General features: G+C 34.2%; 2 protein-coding genes across 2 annotated transcripts; one reads left to right on the top strand and one right to left on the bottom strand.

Annotated features, from left to right (window-relative positions):
* Positions 1-3,419: 3,419 nt before the first annotated feature.
* Positions 3,420-7,732, top strand: LOC133693604 (F-box/kelch-repeat protein OR23-like). The gene is given in 3 exon segments (XM_062114847.1): positions 3,420-3,882; positions 3,885-4,728; positions 7,290-7,732. Coding segments are annotated over 3 exon segments (1,260 nt in total). The 5' UTR covers positions 3,420-3,752; the 3' UTR covers positions 7,576-7,732.
* Positions 7,733-11,080: 3,348 nt separating this feature from the next.
* On the bottom strand, positions 11,081-13,484 carry LOC133694641 (transcription factor bHLH3-like). Its single transcript, XM_062116257.1, has 2 exons — positions 13,221-13,484; positions 11,081-12,962 (listed from the first exon to the last, which is right to left on the bottom strand). The coding sequence occupies exon 2, from the start codon at positions 12,872-12,874 to the stop codon at positions 11,360-11,362; it is 1,515 nt and encodes a 504-aa protein (XP_061972241.1). The 5' UTR covers positions 12,875-12,962; positions 13,221-13,484; the 3' UTR covers positions 11,081-11,359.
* Between the last annotated feature and the right edge of the window lie 7,337 nt (positions 13,485-20,821).

The raw sequence follows: 20,821 nt of genomic DNA on the forward strand, positions 1-20,821 counted from the left end.
ATAGGATTTGCAGCAGGGGTTGGGGTTTCCACCTTTATTTGGTCGTTCTGCTATGATGTAAGGTGTAGTTGTCCCAAGGCAACAGGATGTATGGTGTTCACCCTAAGGGAAAGGCTTTCAAAAAATGAGGTGAGGCAGATTCAAAGAAAACTGAGCTCTTTTGCTATACAATAAATGAAAGCAAGAAGGAAAGAGTGAAAGAAGAGGTTAAAGTGATAGAGAAACAGACAAGTTAGTCCCGGAAAGCATTTCAAGGAGCTAGAAAGTGTAAATATACTTTAACCTAACCGACCCCCTAAATAACTTGGGTTTTATGGGTTGACCCGGGTTAACTCGGGTAGATCCATAAAACCCAGAACCCGGTCCTTTAGCTGGGTCAACCCCCGGGCTGGGTTTTAAAACTATGATTATATGCCATGAATTCTTTGATTTGATATTTCATCCTAAATTAGAGTTTTGGATTAAGATTTATGATAATTGAAAATAGGCCACTTAAATCTATAATTTTTAGATTTATAAGAACTAAAATTTTCTTGATCATTGCAAAGAGAATGAAATTTATAAGCAGCTTACAATTAGACACACTCCTTAGCAAATCACACCATAGAGGTTATAACATAGAGTATACTTAAAGGTAAATGCCTTCATGATAAATTCTAGGCTAAAGTTATCAATACGAAAGCCTATTTCTTCAATCATTTTCCAATAAAAGTAGGTCAAAATCAAACTCCATTTGAAGCTTGTCATAACCATAAACCATAAGTCAGCTAGCTAAAAGTATTTAACTACATTTCCTATAATCTTATTTCCTCTTAAGAACAAGACAAGTTTGTTAAGAAATGATGATGCAAACCTTATGATCACGTGGTCACGCAACCCATACGCAAAGACACCAATTCCCGGAAAGCCAAGTAAATCAGGTTTGATAGGAGTGTGACACAAAGATAACTGGTACTTAGGCACCAGCACTATTGGAAATGGACACCCCCACCCAACGAATATTGATTTGCGAATGAAAAGTATAAGGATGACGTCACGAAGACAGTTGTTCTTCGATAAGTCGTTTTTCAGTTCTTTAGAGAACCATGGAAGGGAGATTATCTCACCAACACACACACAAAGTGCGGCAAACAAGAAGTTTTATTAATCTGAATTGTCTAACTTACATGTCTGGTTATGCCTTTATTTATATTAACTCTAGACTTAAATAAATCCTAATGGACCCCCTTTAGGTGGACTTATATTAAGCCCACTTATAATTGTTTCAAATAAGTAATAATAACCCAAAGACTAAGAAGAAAATAATAAAAATAATAAAAATCCAAAAATTACCATCCTAAATATGCTATAATCAGATTTATCACCATTAAGAAGTCCCAAATAGACTAGAAAATCTGATCTGAAGGTAGAATTTATTCTGAAGTTTTCTTTCCTTTTTTGTAGCTAGGATGAATAAGGAATCCTTGTAAGAAAAGGATTCTGAACATTTATGAATCCTTGCCACACATGGAAACTATGTTGCAGCTCATTAAAGATCTTTGGAGAATTAGGAGATTTCCAAAATAAGCTACCACATCCTTTTAGAAAAAGAATCCTAGCCAAATAGAAAGTCCACAAATTAAAATGAAGTAAATAACAAAACTCATACAGCCTCTGTTGACCCGTTTTTCAATGCCTTGCCAAACTCCGATTGACCTGAAATTTTATACCAAGGTAGGACAACATGTCAGGAGACTCCACACAAAATTTCAGCTCGATCCAACAGTCAGATTGAGAATTATGATTGTTGCTGTAAAACTGGATAAGTGCACTTTTTACGTCAAAATCCGAATTTGACCTTGCCTAGATCGTATCAAATGGGAGAAACACATTTTTATTGGTTACAATGATGAGTCCAAAGACTTTTGACTTTTCAAACCTCAAAAGAATCAAGTGTTACTTTCAAGAGAGATTTATAATTCATGTAACGTTGCTTTCTTTACTCGTGAACCACAATGTTTTGAAGAGGTTGTAAGAGTATGAAGAAAGGCTATGAATGAAGAAATGACAAGCATTGAGAAGAGCCAAACTTGAAAGTTAGTGATATATACTTATAAAAGAAAAGAAAGCATTTGGCTTAAAATGAATCTACAAAACTAAACACAATAAAGATAGCATCATATAAAAATAATACAAGACGAGACTTGTTGCAAAAGGCTACTTATAATAACCTGGAGTAGACTTCACATAAATGTTTGCACATGTTGTTTGAATGGAAGCTATCGAAATTGTTTATGCTCAATTACAATTACAAGGTTTTCAACTTGATGTCAAGTTAGTTTTCCTTAATGAAGAATTGATAGAGAAGGTTTTTGTAGGGTAACCTTCAGGTTATGTAATGAAAGAAAAAGAAGACAAGGTTTGTCGACTTTATAAAACTTTTTACATGTTAAAACAAGCACCAAAAGTATGGAATAACAAAATTAAATTATACTTTCATCAAAATGGTTTTAAAAAATGTCAATCTAGCCATCATTTTACGTGAGGAAAGATCACGAGCATTTTTTTATGGTTTATCTTTGTAACTATAACTTGATATTAGAAATACAAAGAAGACTTTGCGTTCGGTTCAATATAAATATAAAAAAAAATCACCATTAAAATTGATATATATAAAGTTCAAACAGTTCTTAAAAATTACAAATTAAAAGAAGTATTAAATAGCAATTTGTATTTTTTTTAATAGTTTATCTTTGTAACTATAACTTGATATTAGAAATATAAAGAAGACTTTGTATGCGGTTCAATATAAATATATATAAAAAAATCACCATTAAAATTGAAATATATAAAGTTCAAACAGTTCAAGAAATTCTTAAAAATTACTAATTAAAGGGAGTGTTAAATAGCAATTTGTATTTTTTTGCAATAATTATTGTCATCAAAAGAGTTCGTCTTTTGTTTTTCCTGGACTTTGAAACTACTGTGTCTCTAGGTTTCTCAATCTAGAGTTATTTCTCAATATCTTTAAATGGAGTTTTATTTTCTTTTTATGACTTGTATCATATATATATATTCTCCGCCATTTTTCCACCATTGAAATGGATTGACAGCAACAAGAATGTTTCCACTGCAAGCCTGCGGCTAGATTGTGAAGGACAGCACAGCAGGCTCATGTAAGTGTTGCCTGGGCATGTCATCAGCAGCTCCACCCGAAAAACATCAAATAAGATTAACTCGGGCTTTGATTTACTTACACCGAGTCAACCCTCTCTTTTATTTATGGTAAGACTTGGACTAGGCCGGGGCATGGGCTAATACCCAGAGTTGAGCACCTTAGATTGTCATGTCAATGGCCCACGTGGAAGCTTTGCTGAGAAACCCACTAACATAAGCAATCCTCACTTCACTCCTTGTATGAAATTTGGATCTCTATTTTTGGTTCTGCTGATAAGCAATCCTCACCAAAAACCAACCCGCATTCCACGTGTCAAGAAACAAGAAGGGTCAAATCCAGAAAAGGCAATCACCGCTGCACTTTCCTACAAAGGTTTTCATTGCCATAAAGTGAAGCTCCTTGATCAACAACAACATGCTTATAAGCTGCTGCTACTCGTGCTAGCAGGCAGCAGCCATAACCACTCCACCACCCCCTTCCTCCTCCATCCGGATTTCCAAACCACTCCTCAGCTTTATCATCTTCAGATCCTGAAAATAGAGCGTTCTTTATTTTTTTTTATTTTTTATAATATTTGAAAAAAAAAGAAAAGAAAATGGCTCCATCTGCTTCATCGTCATCACAGCTTCAAATTAATGAAACCCGAACCCTAATCCCAGGTATCCCAAACGACATCGCTTCACAAATCCTGTCAATGATCCCGTACTCGCACCATTCACGCATCAAACCACTTGCAAATCATGGCACATCTTTCTCTCCTCAACCAAAACCCTATTTTTACTCCGCCACAATCTCCGCCACTCCAACCACCTCTTAATAATCTTCCCGCAGGATCCATTCATCTCTTTGCCTTACCTATTCGATCCGCAAAACCTCGCTTGGCGTCCACTCCCACCAATGCCGTGTAACCCTCACGTTTACGGACTCTGTAATTTCACTTCGGTTTCGATGGGCCCTAATCTCTATGCCCTCGGTGGGTCCCTCTTCGACACCCGGTCTTACCCCATCGACCGTCCTTCGCCAACACCGTCTGTTTTTCGGTTTAATTTTGTTGATTTCCTGTGGGAGAAACTGTGTCCGATGATTTCCCCGCGTGGTTCTTTTGCTTGTGTGGCGGTTCCTGATTTGGGCCAAATAATTGTGGCTGGAGGAGGGTCGAGGCATACGTGGTTTGGTGCGGCGGGGAGTAGGATAAATTCGGTGGAGAGGTATGATGTTGGGAAAGATGAGTGGGTGGCAATAGACGGGTTGCCGAGATACAGGGCAGGGTGTGCGGGGTTTTTGAGTGGGAATCGGGAGGAAAAGGAGTTTTGGGTAGTGGGAGGGTATGGAGAGTCGAGGACGATTTCGGGGATTTTTCCGGTAGATGAGTATTACAAGGATGCTGTTGTGATGGATCTGGAGAAGAATGGATGTGGGAAATGGAGGGAAGTTGGGGATATGTGGGGTGTTGCGGGGAGAGGGAGGCTCGGGAAGATTGTTGTTGTTGAGGAGGAGGCTGAAGCTGAGGGCTTGGGAGTGAATCAGGGTCGCCCTGTTGTCTTCATGCTTGATGGGGATGAGATTTTCAGGTGAGTCATTATAATGTTTTTCCTGTCATTGTGATGAAGTTATTTGTATTGTTAGTGTTTATTCTGTCTTTGAAGTGAGAGTTGCTAACTATTGAATTAAGTAATTAGCTAAGTCACTTGCATTTCTAGTTAGGGTTTATGCTATACTTGACGTTGCCGTTAGATGCTATTTGATTTGTCTGTTTTAGATGCTGTTGTGCTATACAGAAGTAGCAACAATTCACTTCCATTTAATGAACTAAAGAAGCATGTTTAAACAAGTAGATTGTTTAAGTAGACATGTAAACTATTGCGGCAACATAGGATCCATTGGACCCCTTATTAGTAAAGGGAAAACGGTTTTCCAAACTTGTGAACCAGCTGGAAAAGCCCTTTCATTGCTTGTACGTAGAATTTGACTCATGTCGTTGCAGCATGTGCATGAGATACTTCTAGATTTCCATGTATCGTGTCTCTGAGGCCAGCTGGCCACAGGGTTCTGGTGGACTAAACCGCATAAATTTTGCATGTGGTTATTAGATTGCCAAATACGCCAACATAATCAATAACATACTATAGACGTGTTATGTCGTTTTTCTAGTGTTTGTATCCTCCAATGTCATTGTATTCTATCTTGTGCATTTCAGTTACTTTAATTGTCAAGAGATCTTTTAAAAAATGCTACGAACTCAATAACCCTCGTATTCCATAACAGATTGCATAAAACAAGAATGAATACTAATTAGGATCAATCAAGAATCTTAATGAATTATTGACACATTAAATGCTAACAAGAGTACGTTATATATATATATATATATATATATATATATATATATATATATTGGAGTGTGTTATTAGCAATCGCAGTTGGGATTAATATTATCAGATTATAATGCAGAGACTAATACATATGGTTCTGTAAATGGCGGTCTATCACGGGTATTCTAGTCTTTTTAGGTTCTTTTATTGTGTGTTTTTTAAGTAGCTAGCATTAGTGTTTGGTAGAATTTTCTTAAAAATTTAAAACTGCCGTTAAGACCATTACCCATGCTAAAATATGGTCCTGCTGAAGCAGCCTTGCAATTCAAAGTAGTCTCGCGAAACAAATTTGGAAACCATTGCTTCCAATTTCCAAGTACCCTTAGATGTATCAGAGTGTCCCTCCACTTTCTGTTAATGAGACAGCCATATACATTATTCAAATGAAACATGTAATGGCATGTTCCTTCTTTTCTTTCCCTAGAAAAACAATAAATTTCCCATGTCCCTTTGGCAATGTGAGAGAAATGTATGTTCTGGTGTCAGAATTTTATTTGAAATTCATTTGCATTAAATTATTTGAAATGTAAAATATTATGTGTAGGATGTTAGTTGAAGTGTTTATTAGCATCTTCCTTTTAAGGTAGTTCTTTCTTTCAAATAGGAAATGATTCAGGTTGATATGTGTTGCATTAGGCTATAAATGTTGATCCGTGCTCACTCCACTCACCATTTAATGATCCAGCTAGTGTTTCCACTGTACCTTCGCCCTCTCTTAAGTTACAAAATGTGGTTAAGCTTAGAAGCTATTTCTCTCTTTTTCTCAGCATGGGGGATGGTTGCTTTTGCACATGTACATGGACTATTGTGTACACACACATCTATATATTTGTTTTTCTTAGACATTTGTGTATATGTCTTATTGATCGAATAAATAGTAACTTTCTATCTTGGGAGTTTTGGAATTCACTTGTTTATTCTATACTAATTCATCTTGTCAAGGCTAGTAAGAATGTATAATGGAATGATTAGAACAACTGAAGCATCTATTTTCAGGTGTTTTCAAATGTGATATGACCATGTTTATTGAAAGGTATAGATCCTTCATTCTGATTAACTGTCTTCTATTATTGTGCCATTGAAATTTGGTTTGATTGTTATGTTAATGATAGTGGAATGGTTATTTGAAGTCCTTGATAGGTTGAGATTACCTTGTTTATATAATCGACTTAGTATTAAGGCAGCTTTGTTTTTGATAAAGTACTGGTGAAAACGAAATGCTAATGAATAAGTATGGGTTGCTATTTTTATGTGTCTGTAACGGTAGATCATTTGAGGGCTTCTGTCTAATTTTGTAATAAAGTATACAATCCTGTGTTAAACGTGGCCGCTAACAAGCAAAAAGACAGGTGGTGCATGCATTTATGGGATGGTAAACTGCATTTGGTTAAGTTCCCCTTAAGTTTTGTCTTAATATGCAATTTTCAATCAGATTTTCTGCCTTTTAACGTATAAAAATAATGCTCTCTTTAGCTTTTTCTCCTATGCTCACATGCGCGTGCCGATCCTCTGAACACACATGCTAGCGCCAACAAAACTGCCTGATAATTTTGATGTTACTATCGTTGTGTGGGTTTTATTATATGACCACACAGAATGGCACAAAAGGATCAATATTGCCAGCCTGAACTATTTCAGGATTGAGGCTTGGTTATTGTTGTTGTTATCTTTGCGTGGGTTGCAAAAGCATTTATTTATTTATTTTGGATGTTCCCTAGGAATCGTGATGCTAACTAATTCATATGTTCTTCATATTGCAGATATGACATGGCTTCAAACTCTTGGCAGAAGGAGTCCAGTGTACCTCGAAAAGCTCCTTACAACTCCTCATTTGGTTTTGTTGTGTTGGACGGTGAGCTACATGTAATGACTCCTGTGCAAGGAGATGATTTGATGGAAACTCGAAGATCACGGCAGCAGAAGAGGGGAGGAACACTTTTAGTTCAAATCTATCATCCTAAGATGAAGACATCACTTGTTACAAAACCACCATTCAATTACCCATTGGATTTCAAGACTGCAATAATGTGCACCATCCAGCTTTAGACAATTACATCTTGTGATTATCATAGTTACAGCTACCCGATTTCTGTAATAGTTGTGTTACCTGAGTTCCTGAACCTTGTGTACTTTACTCATAGCATATGGTGTTTAGCCAATGTACAGATTGATGAAATGCCGCACAGCACCAAATTCTATCCAAGTACAGCGTTTTTTTTACATAAATATGTAGTATGTATAAAAACAACGGTGTTGTTGAGCTTTTGTAAAGGTAAAGATGGCCTAATAATTCAAGATCACCGGAAATAAATGCCCGTTTGAAATACAGCTCGTATAGTTACTTGTTTTGGGGCAGGCTCACTGGCTCTTGCATCCTATTCCTAACGAATTTTCTGCTGAAAAAGTCTCGACACTTGAGCGCATTCAATGTTCATTTCGAAAGACCTGTGAACTGATGGTTTCTTTTCTCGTGGCTTATGTGAATTTCCTAGTGCTGAAGCACAGGTAGATTTGCTTATGCATGTGACGCGTGAACATTAGGATTGCCTCGTACGTAAGCAAACCCAAACCTTTCCTTTCCTTTTGAACAGTTCGATTCTGCGGTCAAGAGTCAAAAGCCCGCGTAATCTATTACCACCTAGAAACGAAAAATCAAGTCATGCAGTTACATTGGTATTGAGAGTAACCCACCCGTAACTCCACAAGGATGGAGGGTGCCACCCTACAAAATTTACATAATTAGAATAGTTTATAGGGACGTACTAAAAAAAATGTCCAGTTCGTGAATAATTATTCGGTATGTTACTAAATCTTGTCTGCTAGGTTAACCTAAAAATCCATTATTTCAATTTTTTTTAGTTTGAGTTTAAAATTAAACCATGTAAGAATTATTATTACATAATCTAGTTGACTTGACAGGTTCAAAAGCAACTAGAAAACTAGTAAAAAATATAGTTTGATTTTAAAAAAATATTCAAATCAAATTCTTTAATTTAAGTATAACATATTTAATCGACTCAAGATTCCCAATTTAATCTACTAAATTCACAATCTGTATGATAAACTCTATTAAGTTTAAGAACATTGTTTTTTTTAAATTATTTTTTACTTAATTATATAATAATAAAAATAAATACTTATAAAATCAAGTACAAATCAAATATCGCGATGTTTATTTGAGATTGTGATAACTTTATAAAAAACAAATCAAAATAATTTACGAAGAATAATTAAAACTAAGCAAATATTAAACAGTAAATTTTATAAATGAAAGATGAAAATAAAAAAAAAGTAAAAAAAGGAAATGCATGCAAAAAAAAAAAAAGCCACCTCCTTCAGTGATCATATAAACAGTGAAGGAGCAGCCTAAAACTTTTAGCATCGAGTATATTGTTTTCTCACTGAATATATGACACAGCCCCACGTATACATTTCAGACTTGAGATTCCATGTTCATTTGAATCCTGAGAGGGAAGGGGGGCGGGTGGGATATAAGAATGGGAAAAACTTCCACTGCTTGGACCGAGAAACATGTCTGTTCTTGTCACATTGGAATATTGTTCGATTTGATCAATTTTTTCTAGCTTGTTTACGGAAGTTCTATTGATTATGGTTTGATATAAGATCATATATTTAATCCACGTTCACTCGTATAGCCAACAAAGAATAGTGTCAGGAAGCACGTAATAATGGGATGATCGATCCAAAAATAAAATATAATTAGAGAAAGCCTCATAATTAAAGAAAATTGATATTTATTCAAGTTTTTTAAAAAATAGTCAAATTAATTCCTTTGTTTTCTTGTGTAACATCATCAGTTATACATTATTTTTACATCACAACCGAACTTAACTTGAAATGGTTGCTCCAAACAAATTAAAAAAAAACATATAATCAAGGTTTAAGGAGGTATAAGGATTGATCATTATGCCTCATCATCTCCATTTCTGGCGATTAAAAGAAAGGAAACGTTAAGAAACTTGATCTTGTTCACGGATGTTCTTAGAAATGGAAGAAGCCACGGCATGTTTGGAAAATGCGGGAGGTGAACGTGCAACATTCCCAGCTATATTCATCCCTTTCAATTTGCAAGTCCCGGGGGCTCCTCTCGGTATGTAAGTGCATGGATTGGGACCTGATGGCGTCACTGAACCTTTTGGGAGGGACTGCAACAACAACCCCTCTTGCTTTAGCAATTGGTATCCTAATGGCCTCGTTGCACCAGGTTGAAGAGAAGCTGAAAGAATCGATAAAATGAAAAAAATGATGAACGTGCTTTCCCTGTGACAGAACCCCATCTCTTACAAAATAACCAGAACGTTGTTCTTGAAGCTTCTCTCTTTTCCCTCCTCTATTCACCTAAATGCGGTAAGTTTTTGAGATGGAGGAAATCAGCTCTTGATGTGGTGCAGCAATGAGAATTAATGGTCTCATATATATATAAAGTTATAAACAGAGAGCCCCAACCTTTGCTACAAGTTTGACCGATCGATAAATACTTGAGTTTGACTTAGCCATGGGTTTGAAGGTTGAAAATAGTGTTAGAATTGATCAACATCCGTTAGCTTAGACCCCAGATTTACTGTCATGCAAACCGAGGAAAAGTTTCTGTTCTATAAGTTGATCCCCCAAAAAAATTGTTCGTTATCAAAGGCCAACAATATTCAAGGTATTCAAAATCATAATAAGATTATAAATTAATTTAATTTGCAGCATTATAGTTAAGCTAAATGCAAGCCTTACTTCGGCGTGGGAAAAAGGCACGACTCAAAAGGTTCGAGGTTTTCTTTATCATTGAATTCCAAATTGAAGAACCATAAGTTGTAAAATTGAATTCAAATCGGTGAACCAGAATCTACACGACTGCAAACAGTGGTTTTGAATATTTTGAATTCTTTTTAATGCTGCTCTTAATTAATTATTAAATGGATGTTGCAGAGGTTTTTTTTCATTAAAACTATGAATTCTTTCATCCATAGATGGATTTTTATAATACAAGTAAAAGCAAAAAAGAAATTTAAAATTACAGGGGTTTTTTTTCCTAAGTAAATAGAAATATTATATAGTTTAATAGATCATTGAATCGATGCATGAAGTTATTTAAATAGTATAGATAAAAAGAAAACAACAAGGATTGATACATTATAATTTCGATGACTAGAAAGTTGACTAATATGTTCTTTTTTTTTTTAAATAACACTTTGAAAATACAGCCGCGAAACAAAAGAATGATTCATAGGCCAACATGTTTTGTTACATACAAATGCAGGACACGCAAATCGCCGATGAGGGTCCACTGTCGACGCCACCATCTCTTCGGCTTTTTTAACCAGAAAAACAAGGGTTATCGTGTTGTTCTTAGAAATGTTAATTACTATAACCAATTCCTTATCTAATCAGATTCAATGAAATGTACTTCAATCTTGATGCAGTTATGTAAGCACATTTTCATCTCAGGTAATATCAGTGCCTAGGGCCGGTCTTCGTTGCACAGCACAGCATCATTTGTTTCCAGCATTTCACGCAAAGTTCTGAAAGTAAGGTCTGATACTTTGAAATCCTCAAGATGCAAAGGAGAATCACATTGAAAAAAGAAAATAGTCGGACCAACGTAATGGGATAGCACAGACTGTTTTGCTTTAATCATGTCCAAATTCCCAGCCGGAGCTTACCTGAGGGATATTTTCACAGTTCCCCCCTAGACTTGCTACAAAGTGAACAGTGACTGCTAGCTCTATCTTCGAACTTAACTATAGAAGCTAATTCATCGGTACAAAATCTAATTTTCGAAGACTATGTCTGATGGTATAAATAAAAATATACAGATAGATCATTTAGAAAGTGCGGCCTCTAGTTTCTCCTTCAACTGATCAGCAGCACCACCTTGCGTCCGGATAGAGAATGTGTGAACAATCTTATCACCCTCCACGGACACGTTGCAGTCTTGAGCAGTGATTTGATGTTCTCTGAATGTTTCTATGATGGTAGAAACGGGGTGAGACTCCATAGGGCAGCTTGCCCTCACAACTGCGTCATCCTGTCTAGGCTGAAAATCAATCTCTGGCACTGGCAACTGCTTTTGATTATTGTTTACCACCCCCCTTTCAGTTTCTAAAACCCTAATCTTCTTCTGGAGATCAGTGATAAAGGTAATGGCATCTCCAAGCAGAGAGGCCTTGTCCATTTTAGAGATATTGGGAACAACAGCTCTTAATGCATAAAATCTCTGATTGAGCTTTTCCCTCCTCTGCCGCTCTGCTTCCACATGATTCAGTGGCTCTTCTCTTCCATTGGCAGGCTTTCTTCCTCTCTTCCTTGGTTTCCTCTCATCACCCTGAGGAGACAAGTCATCCTTCGGCTGCTCCAAACCACCCACCAATGTTTCAGCATTGAAACCCACAATGGTTTGGTTCAGATGCGGAAACAGTTTTGCTTCACTCTTATCACTAGGGTGCCCACTAAAAGTACTAACATAATCTTGATCCGTACTCATTGCTTGCATTGTATAAGGTTCTGAGGTGAAAACCAGTTCATCTTCAACCTTGGGGGAAAAGTTAATGCTAATTGATCGTGATTTTGAGCTACCCAAACTCAGTTCACGCCCAAAAATTTTTGGAGCTGCCTTCGCCTGTGCAGTATTAGAAGCCCCAAAGATGCTTCTTGCCTTCTCCACAAAATCATGCTGTTCAGGAATTGATTTGACTGAACCAAGCTCGAGAACTCCAGATTTAACAGGCAAAAACACCACTGTTTGGAACCCAGCTGATCTTGCTAAAACTGATCTCAATTGATAATGACCTAAACAGCTAGGCATGCCCAACGCCCAAATTGATCTACCAGACTGGTATGCCTCTCCGGGGCCATATGTTGAATCACACCGAAATGTAAAATACATTGAGGTTAAGTAAAACATCTCTACATCTGAAACCTCATCCACACTGGCTGCAAAATTATCATCGTCTGGTCCATTAAAGCACATATGCAGTTTTTGAAGCACACGCTTCTTCACCTCTTTTCTCTTCTCAGCTCCCTCCGATTTGCCATCCCCACTAGAGCTTCCATCTCCAATCCCCTGGCCCTTCGGGTCCCGGCAAATTCCATCACCCCAGACCAATATAGACCCACCAGTTTTCAAGCCAGATGCATGCCAGAAAATCGCATAATTCCAATTGAAACCTTCGACAAGCTGGACAAGACCCTGCTGCACACCCAAACTAACAGGTGGCGAGACCAAATCATTCAATAATTTTTTGGAAGCCGACGTGATCAAGAATTCACAGGCCTCAACACCCAACACTGATTCCACCATACCCTTTTCTCCATTCACCCAAAATTTGTCGCCCATGTTTGTCTCACTCTCAAACCAACCTCAAGTTTCTCAAAAACTTGTATCCTACACAAATCCCGCTCCCATTCCAATATTCAAACCACTCCTAATCAATAAATCCCCCAGTTTAAAAGTAAAAATAAATAAATAAGTAAAATACAAGGCTTGGATTCTCAGCAGACTTTAAAGATCACACAGACGCAACATAACAACAAGTTTCACATAAAGCAAAATGTCTGTTCACAAAAAACTGAAAAAAGCTTACTAGGAAGATAAGATCTTGACCCTATTTCTACAACACAACAAGTTGTCTAGTTACAGACAGTCTACAAATACTTGTCTACACGTAGAGTAGGGAACTCACCTATGTATGTGGGTTTGTCTTTTCGAGAATTTTCAGCTTCCAAAGATTCTTCAGTTCACCTGTCTGAAGATTTTCACGGTGTTTCGGCTTCAAGATTAGATCTGGTGATAGGGTTGTCTTTTCCCTTTTTTTTTATTCGTTATTTCAGTGGGTGTAATAACTAATAAGGTTGTGGTGTGCTCATGTCACGCGTGGGTCACTTTTGCTTTTTGACGTTCTGCCACATGCGAAGCACGTTGTTAGGGTTACGCTAATCCTCCTGCTAGCGTTGCCACTGGTTTTTTTTCAAAGAAAAGAGCAGAAGGGCAGTTATAAGAGCCCAGACTCAGAGCCGTGTGGTAATGGAGTATGTTCATAGAAACCCAAATAAGCTCCGTCCCGTTATACTCGTTGGGCATCTGTTACTCATATTTGTCAACCCCTTAAAAGAAACCATACGGGGTCATTAGGGCAAAAAACACGAGGGCCGGAATCATTACATTTATAAATTTAAATATCATTAAAATATTTTAACGATATTATTTAATAATAAAAAAATAAAAAAAAATAAGATAACCTGATAAAAAAAAAAAATTCATAGCTCAATCACAAGCAAAGCAAACATTGAACGATGAACTGGAAAAAATCAATTTTAAAAGAGAACAAAAACACCTGACTCAAGTCAACACGCCAAACTCGTGGCCTGGTCATGAAATCGGGATAACCCCTCACAAAAAAATTAAATAAAATAATAGAGGTAAACACTTAAGCAAACTAAATGATATAAGTCAAAATTGGAAAAATTTATTTAAAAAAAACATAAAAACAAACTTGAATCAACTTGAGTTAACTCAACTAAGTTGCGACCAGGGATACGAGATTATGATAACTTTATAAAAAAAAGTGGAAAAAATCATAAAGTTCAAAGCCCAGTAATTTAATATTGAAATATGAAACTGAAAAAAAAATCAATTTTTTTTTTAAAAAAAACCTAAAAAAAATCAAAGTATAATTGAATCAATCCTTGAAACTCGTGAACTAAATCATGAGATAAGGATTATCCCATAAAATAAAAACATGAAAAAATCACGAAGTAAAATTTCTAATCATCCAATATTAAAAAAAAAACAAATAGAAATCAAAACAATGAGGACCAAATATGATATAAAAACTAAATGAAAGAAAATAATAAAGGACTAAATTGAAAAATAAGATAAAAAATAAAAAATAGCAATCAAAAGAATGAGGACCAAAATTGAATATAAAAATGAAATGAAATAAAATCTTGAGGGATGAAATTGAAAAAACAAATTAAGAAATGACAAAAAGTAAATAAAAATAGCAATAAAAAGAATAAGAAACAAATTTGATAAAAATTAAATGAAATAAGATATTGAATGATGAAATTAAAAGAAACAACTTCAAAAGACATCAAAAGCAGAACAAATAGTAATAAAAAAAAGAATCAAAATTGATAAAAACACAAACCAAGATAACACATTTGGTTTTTGCTGAGGCTAACGTGAAATTCAAAGTGAGGAGAAAGAAAAGAGAGAGGAAAAGAAAAGAAAAATCTATCAAAAACTACCCATTGCTTTTTCATGTGTGCCCTAACCATCGTTCAATTTATCCTTATTTAATATGGTAATGACATACAAATCATATGAAAAAGATTGTTTTACCTCTGATAATTAGTTAAATGATTTTGTTTAAGAATAACAAAATAATTATTTCATTATTTCAATCCATATTAGATTTTTTACACTTGTCTTGTACATAATAGAATGCAAATCCCTATTAGGTTTTTTTTTTTACTTTAATTTTGGTTATGTTTGTTTCATGAAAAGTGATTTTCTGAAAATTATTTTTTAAACATTTCTATATTTGTTTACAATTATAAAAGTTAGTAAACGAAAAACTCTTTCAGTTAAATAAAAATTTAACTTGGTTTTCAAAAAAAGTATTTTTTTTTTATTTTAGACGGAATACATTTTAAAAGTTGCAAGAAATTTAAGAATATCATGTTATTTATTAATTATATCAAATTTAGTCCTCAATATTTTAATTGCTATATAGTTTGTTTTGAATCCTTTTTTTTTCTTTCAATTTTATCCCTCAGAATTTAATATAATTTAATTTTTATATCAAATTTAGTCTTTATTTTTTTAATTGTTATTTTTTTCTCTTTATCTTTTTCTTAGTTAATTTTTTTTATCTATCATATCTGGTTCATATTCTTTTGATTGCTATTTTTTTTTTTAAATAATTTATGAAATTAATTGTTTTTTCAATTTCATTCTTCTATTTTTTTTTTATATGGTAGATTTAGTCCATATTATTTTAATAAACTTGAAAAAAATTTAAAACATTAATAAGTTATTTTTTAATTTATTTTTCATGATATAATCAAATACTAGAAAATATTTTCCAACTCATTTTCTATAATATTCTCTAATATAAAAGATAATTTATTTTTAAAAATTCTATTTTGAAAATCACTTTTTTAAAAAAATATTTTCCATAAACAGGACTTAAATTTAATTTTTGAAACCCACCTTGCAACAGGCAAGTAGCAGGAGTAGAGGATGGATTTGGTGGTAAAGTTATGAATTTGTCATGAGCCGGCAGCGGGTGGTGCCGGAATGAGAGCGCCACCATTCGGGGCTGCTGTGCTGGTTGCACACTGCTTGCTTTTTATTTATTTATTTCTGAAGATTTGTATCTGATGCTTTGCTGGGTTCTTGCTTGGAATTGCAGGCCTAGGCTTTTTAGTTGATATTGTACCTGTTTTATGGGCTGGGCTTCCATGGCTGGGTTAGTTGGCTCTTATAACGTTTGTTATGCTTATGTTAAATTGAACCTGGGGGTAACGTCTAGGAAAGTACTTAACAAGAATTCAAGATTACACTCTCCCAGCCGTATACCCGAGCCTTTTAGATAGGTTATTTGAATTTGTGATTATGATTGATTTTTAAAATGTTTTTTTATTTAAAAATAATTTAAAATAATTTTTTTATTTTTTAAAAATTATTTTTGACATTAATATATCAAATAATTTAAAAATATTAAAAAACTATTAATTTGAAGTAAAGAAAAAATAAAAAAATTCTAATATAAACCGAGCCAAACAGAAAAAACCGAGCCAAACCGGAAAAATTCTAGCCGAATTAGTCGGTTTTTTCAAAATTCTAATCGGTTTAATCAATTTTTTTTTACAGTTTGATTTTTTAGCTATTTTTTTTCTGATTTTCTCGGTTTAATTAGTTTTTTGATTTTTTTCTCACCCCTATCACAACATTCAACTTTGGTTACTTACCATAGAATGCAGGCAATAACACAATTAATTTGGCCTTAATTATCTTGTGATTATCTATAAAATACAAGAAAGGAAAGCTTCCTTATTGATGGTGTTATGACAACAAGAGCCGTCTCTTTCAAGCATTTTCATTTACTATATATATAAAAAATATGGCAGATTCAATGGCTCCTGTGTTTTGCAGCCGCCACGAAGATTTACAATCAATGATGAGTATGTTTTAATATAATATAAAAAAGGCATAACAGAGTTTAAAATTTAGTGTATCAAAGCAATCTTTCACATTTCCACAGATCTCCCAGCTCCATGCGTGCATAAGGAGATCTTCGCATGGAAAAAAATCCATATATATTACATCAATCAACCTCCAATATATACTATTGCTTTTACAGAAAGACCGGCGGATTTTGGAAACTTAACAACATAAATCCATTTCATCACAAATGGCTCGATTTTTTTTTTATTTTGTTTTGTTTCGTTCGTAGAAATTCATGAACAATAAGTTTGGCGTCTTCCCTCACAACAAGAAGGAGAAGTCACCTTGGACAAAAAGAAAGGAAGATGCACCTTAAATAATTCCCATAAGCACTTTGACGTGGTCAAGAAATAGCTGCGATCGATGTCTAAAGCCAAACTAACTTTGAAAAAGACTTATCTAGCTAGCTGTGAGATGGGTATATATTAAAAATCCTCCATTAAAATTATCATAATCGATGGAAGATCATAAACCTACTCTCCCAAGACTTTACAATAGTGGTGCTTCCGCTATGAGATTTTATGCATACACAGTAACCTTTCTGGCATACTTTCAAGCTTAATAATGTAAAACCAGCTGCACTTTACACCTGTTTGCCACGCATCCTTGCTTTTCTGGATTTGAATGATCACAAGTGTTTATCCCGTGTCATCAATCTTCTGGGGCCATTTATAAGTTCTTTCTCTTAGCCAATCCCAACAATCTTCTCTGCGACTTCAAGCACTGGTATATTCTCCAATGGAATGGTGCGTTAAGTATATCAAAGACCCTAAATATTCTCCAGTGGAATGGTGCGTTAAGTATATCAAAGACCCTAAAGCTTACACACACACTCTCACCAAAAGTTATACCTCGGGCTGCGGCGTGGTATTGATTTGTTTTCACCTTGAATTTATTTATCCAAACTAAAACTTTTTCCACAAAACATCTACCATATATCCATGCTAGGATAATATTTATTAACTAGCGCTTGTGTGAGATTATAATTAAAAAGCATACAATTTATCAGACAATAAGTAGTGTGTGCATGATATGAACGCTACCTTTCTCTCTCACCATAAAGTTACTACATCAGTTTAATTTTAATTAATCAAGGCACAATCAAAGTAAGCAACGTATTGGACTTACTTTAGGCTCACCAATTATGTACATTTGCTGCAAGACTTTTCCCCACCGCATGTTAGGTGGTGTGTAGGATATAAATGCGTTCACTTCCAAGGCATGAATTTGGCTAGCCAAGCGATACATAGAAAGAAAATACTAAACTATATAGTATGTGGAAACATGATATAATGGCAAGATAAGCGTCTCTCTCCCCCACACACACCAGAAAATTTAAAAAAAAAAGCAATGAAATTGATGATGAAAAATATTGCATCACTATTTATTGATAAAAATTGTAATGAAAAATTTTCATTGGTAATTTCCGTTGAAAATAGCAAGGGAATAAAAAATTTTTAAAAAATTCATCGGCATTTTTGACATGTCAAATCACTATTAAAAAATTAAAAAAATACTAATGCAGTATTTCATATGCGTATAGTGAAGATTCCATTGGAAATAAGAGTATGTTTGGCAGTGTGGTAGCGGTTGCTTTTCAAATAACTTTTCGTACCGACATGCATGCCAATGATGTTTTTTTATTTTTTAAAAATTATTTTTGACATCAGCACATCAAAATGATCCAAAACATACAAACCATATTAAATTTTAGCAAAAAAAATAATGTTGACGAAATTGTTGATAGCTATCATCGAAAAGTATTTCGTTAGTGTTTCAATTCCATCAGAATTTTTCAATGGTGATGGAATATGCCATCAGCAATTCCATCACTATTATATTGATAAATTTCTTCATTAGTGATTACGTCAGTAAATTGCTAGAAATTTCTAACAAAATCGCTGATAGAATAGAATCTTCCATTGGTGATTTTGTGTGAAATAACACACACACACACACACACACATATAATCTTTAAGTAGGTGGAGGGGGTGAGGAGATCTTGAGCTAAAAGGTCCAGGAGGGAGAGGAAAATGTATATATATATATGCACTTAATTGAGTCAAATATATCATATTTTCTTATTAGAGTTCTGCCATCATCTATGCTTTTATATTTTACATCTCAACATGTAGTTGCTCCTAAACCAGTTCATCAAAGTTTTGCGATGCATTGCTTGGGTTAGAATGTGGTGTGTCTACAATTGAAACAATTTGGCTTGTCCTCATTTCTTGTGCCAATGTCATAGGCATACTATAAACCTAATTCATATCAAGTCCAACGATCCAAAACATACAAACTATATTAAATTTTAGCAAAAAAAAAATTGAATTTTTTGGGAAATCGGTTTGCATTGTGTTCCCAAATGGTTTCTAAATAATGTTGACAAAATTGTTAACAGTTATCATCGAAAAGTATTTCGTCAGTGTTTCAATTCCATCAGAATTTTTCAATGGTGATGGAATATGCCATCGGCTATTCCATCACTATTATACTGATAAATTTCTTCATCGGTGATTATGTCGGTAAATTGCTAGAAATTTCTAACAAAATCGCTGATGGAATAGAATCTTTCATTGGTGATTTTGTGTGAGATAACACACACACACAAATATATATATAAAAGGAGGTGGAGGGGGTGGGGAGATCTTGAGCTAAAAGGTCCAAGAGGAAGAGGAAAATGTATATATGTATATACACTTAATTGAGTCAAATACATCCTATTTTGTTATTGGAGTTCTGCCATCATCCATACTTTTATATTTTACATCTCAACATGTAGTTGCTCCTAAACCAGTTCATCAAAGTTTTGCGATGCATTACTTGGGTTAGAATTTGGCATGTCTACAGTTGAAACAATTTGGCTTGTCCTCATTTCTTGTGCCAATGTCATAGGCATACCATAAACCTAATTCATATAAAGTCCATCACTTGCAGCAGCCTCCAACCATAAATGAGTATCATGAGCAGGATGGGTGGAAGTATCTTCATCAAATTTATAATCGTGCTGGTGTTATGTGTCTCTTACAAAAAAAAAAGTTAAATTTCTAAATTCAATTTTATTTCATATTATTGATGCAAATAAATAATCTTAAAGCAATGATAACAATATATAAAAAAACTTACAACAAACACTTTTGTTCTTGTATCGATAAACATTTTCTTCTTTTGCGTCCTATCTCCTACTTTATATGAGTTTTTTCACCTAAGTTGTTTTTCCTGTAAATTAAATAGTTTATTAAAAATCTCACAAATAAACACATAAATAAAACCTAAAAAATATAACAATGAGTTCTTACTAGCTGTTTTGCATGGTTGATAAACATAACTGTTTTTCTAGTGTGCTTGCTCATTGAACCATGAATTTTTTTGTTTTTGTTTAGTGTACTGGATTGTGAGCACTTTCTAAAACTTTCTAATTTCATAAATTGTTGAAAAAAATTCTCAATTACTTTGTTATAGGCCTAATTGGGTTTTTATCGGTATTGTGCCACAAATCACGCAACTCAGAAAATATATTTATTAAACAAAAATAAGAAAAGGAAATAAAAGTTTAATATTTTAGATGAGGTCCCAGAATATAATTTTTGTTATTCTCTAAACCTGAACCAAACAACTAAGTGGTGACTCCCTAACCCCTGACGTTACACGTTCACATGCGACAATTGTGAACTATTGTTAGATTTGCGATCATAACAATTTAAACAAAAATAAATAAAAATGTTGATGGAATATTCTTTCTAATGCCAACAAATATTTTGTAGGTTTTTTTGAATGACAATGAAATAAAAAACCTTGACGAGTATGTTTTAGATGACAATATTCTATTAGCATTGAAAAATACCAATGGAATCCTCGTTATGCTGATAGAATATTTCATTGATATTTTTTAATTTTATAGTAGTGTGTATAGCTTAAGCAAATCAAATCTGTAATACAATATAATTAAAATAATAATGAGTAGTAATTTTTTTTTTCTTCTAATGAGTAGTAATTAATTAGCGCATCGGTTGCCTTCAATCTCCTGAAGCCCCACTACTAAAAGCTCCT

This window comes from Populus nigra, chromosome 5, assembly GCF_951802175.1.
Source record: "Populus nigra chromosome 5, ddPopNigr1.1, whole genome shotgun sequence".
NCBI classification, from domain to species: domain Eukaryota; kingdom Viridiplantae; phylum Streptophyta; class Magnoliopsida; order Malpighiales; family Salicaceae; genus Populus; species Populus nigra.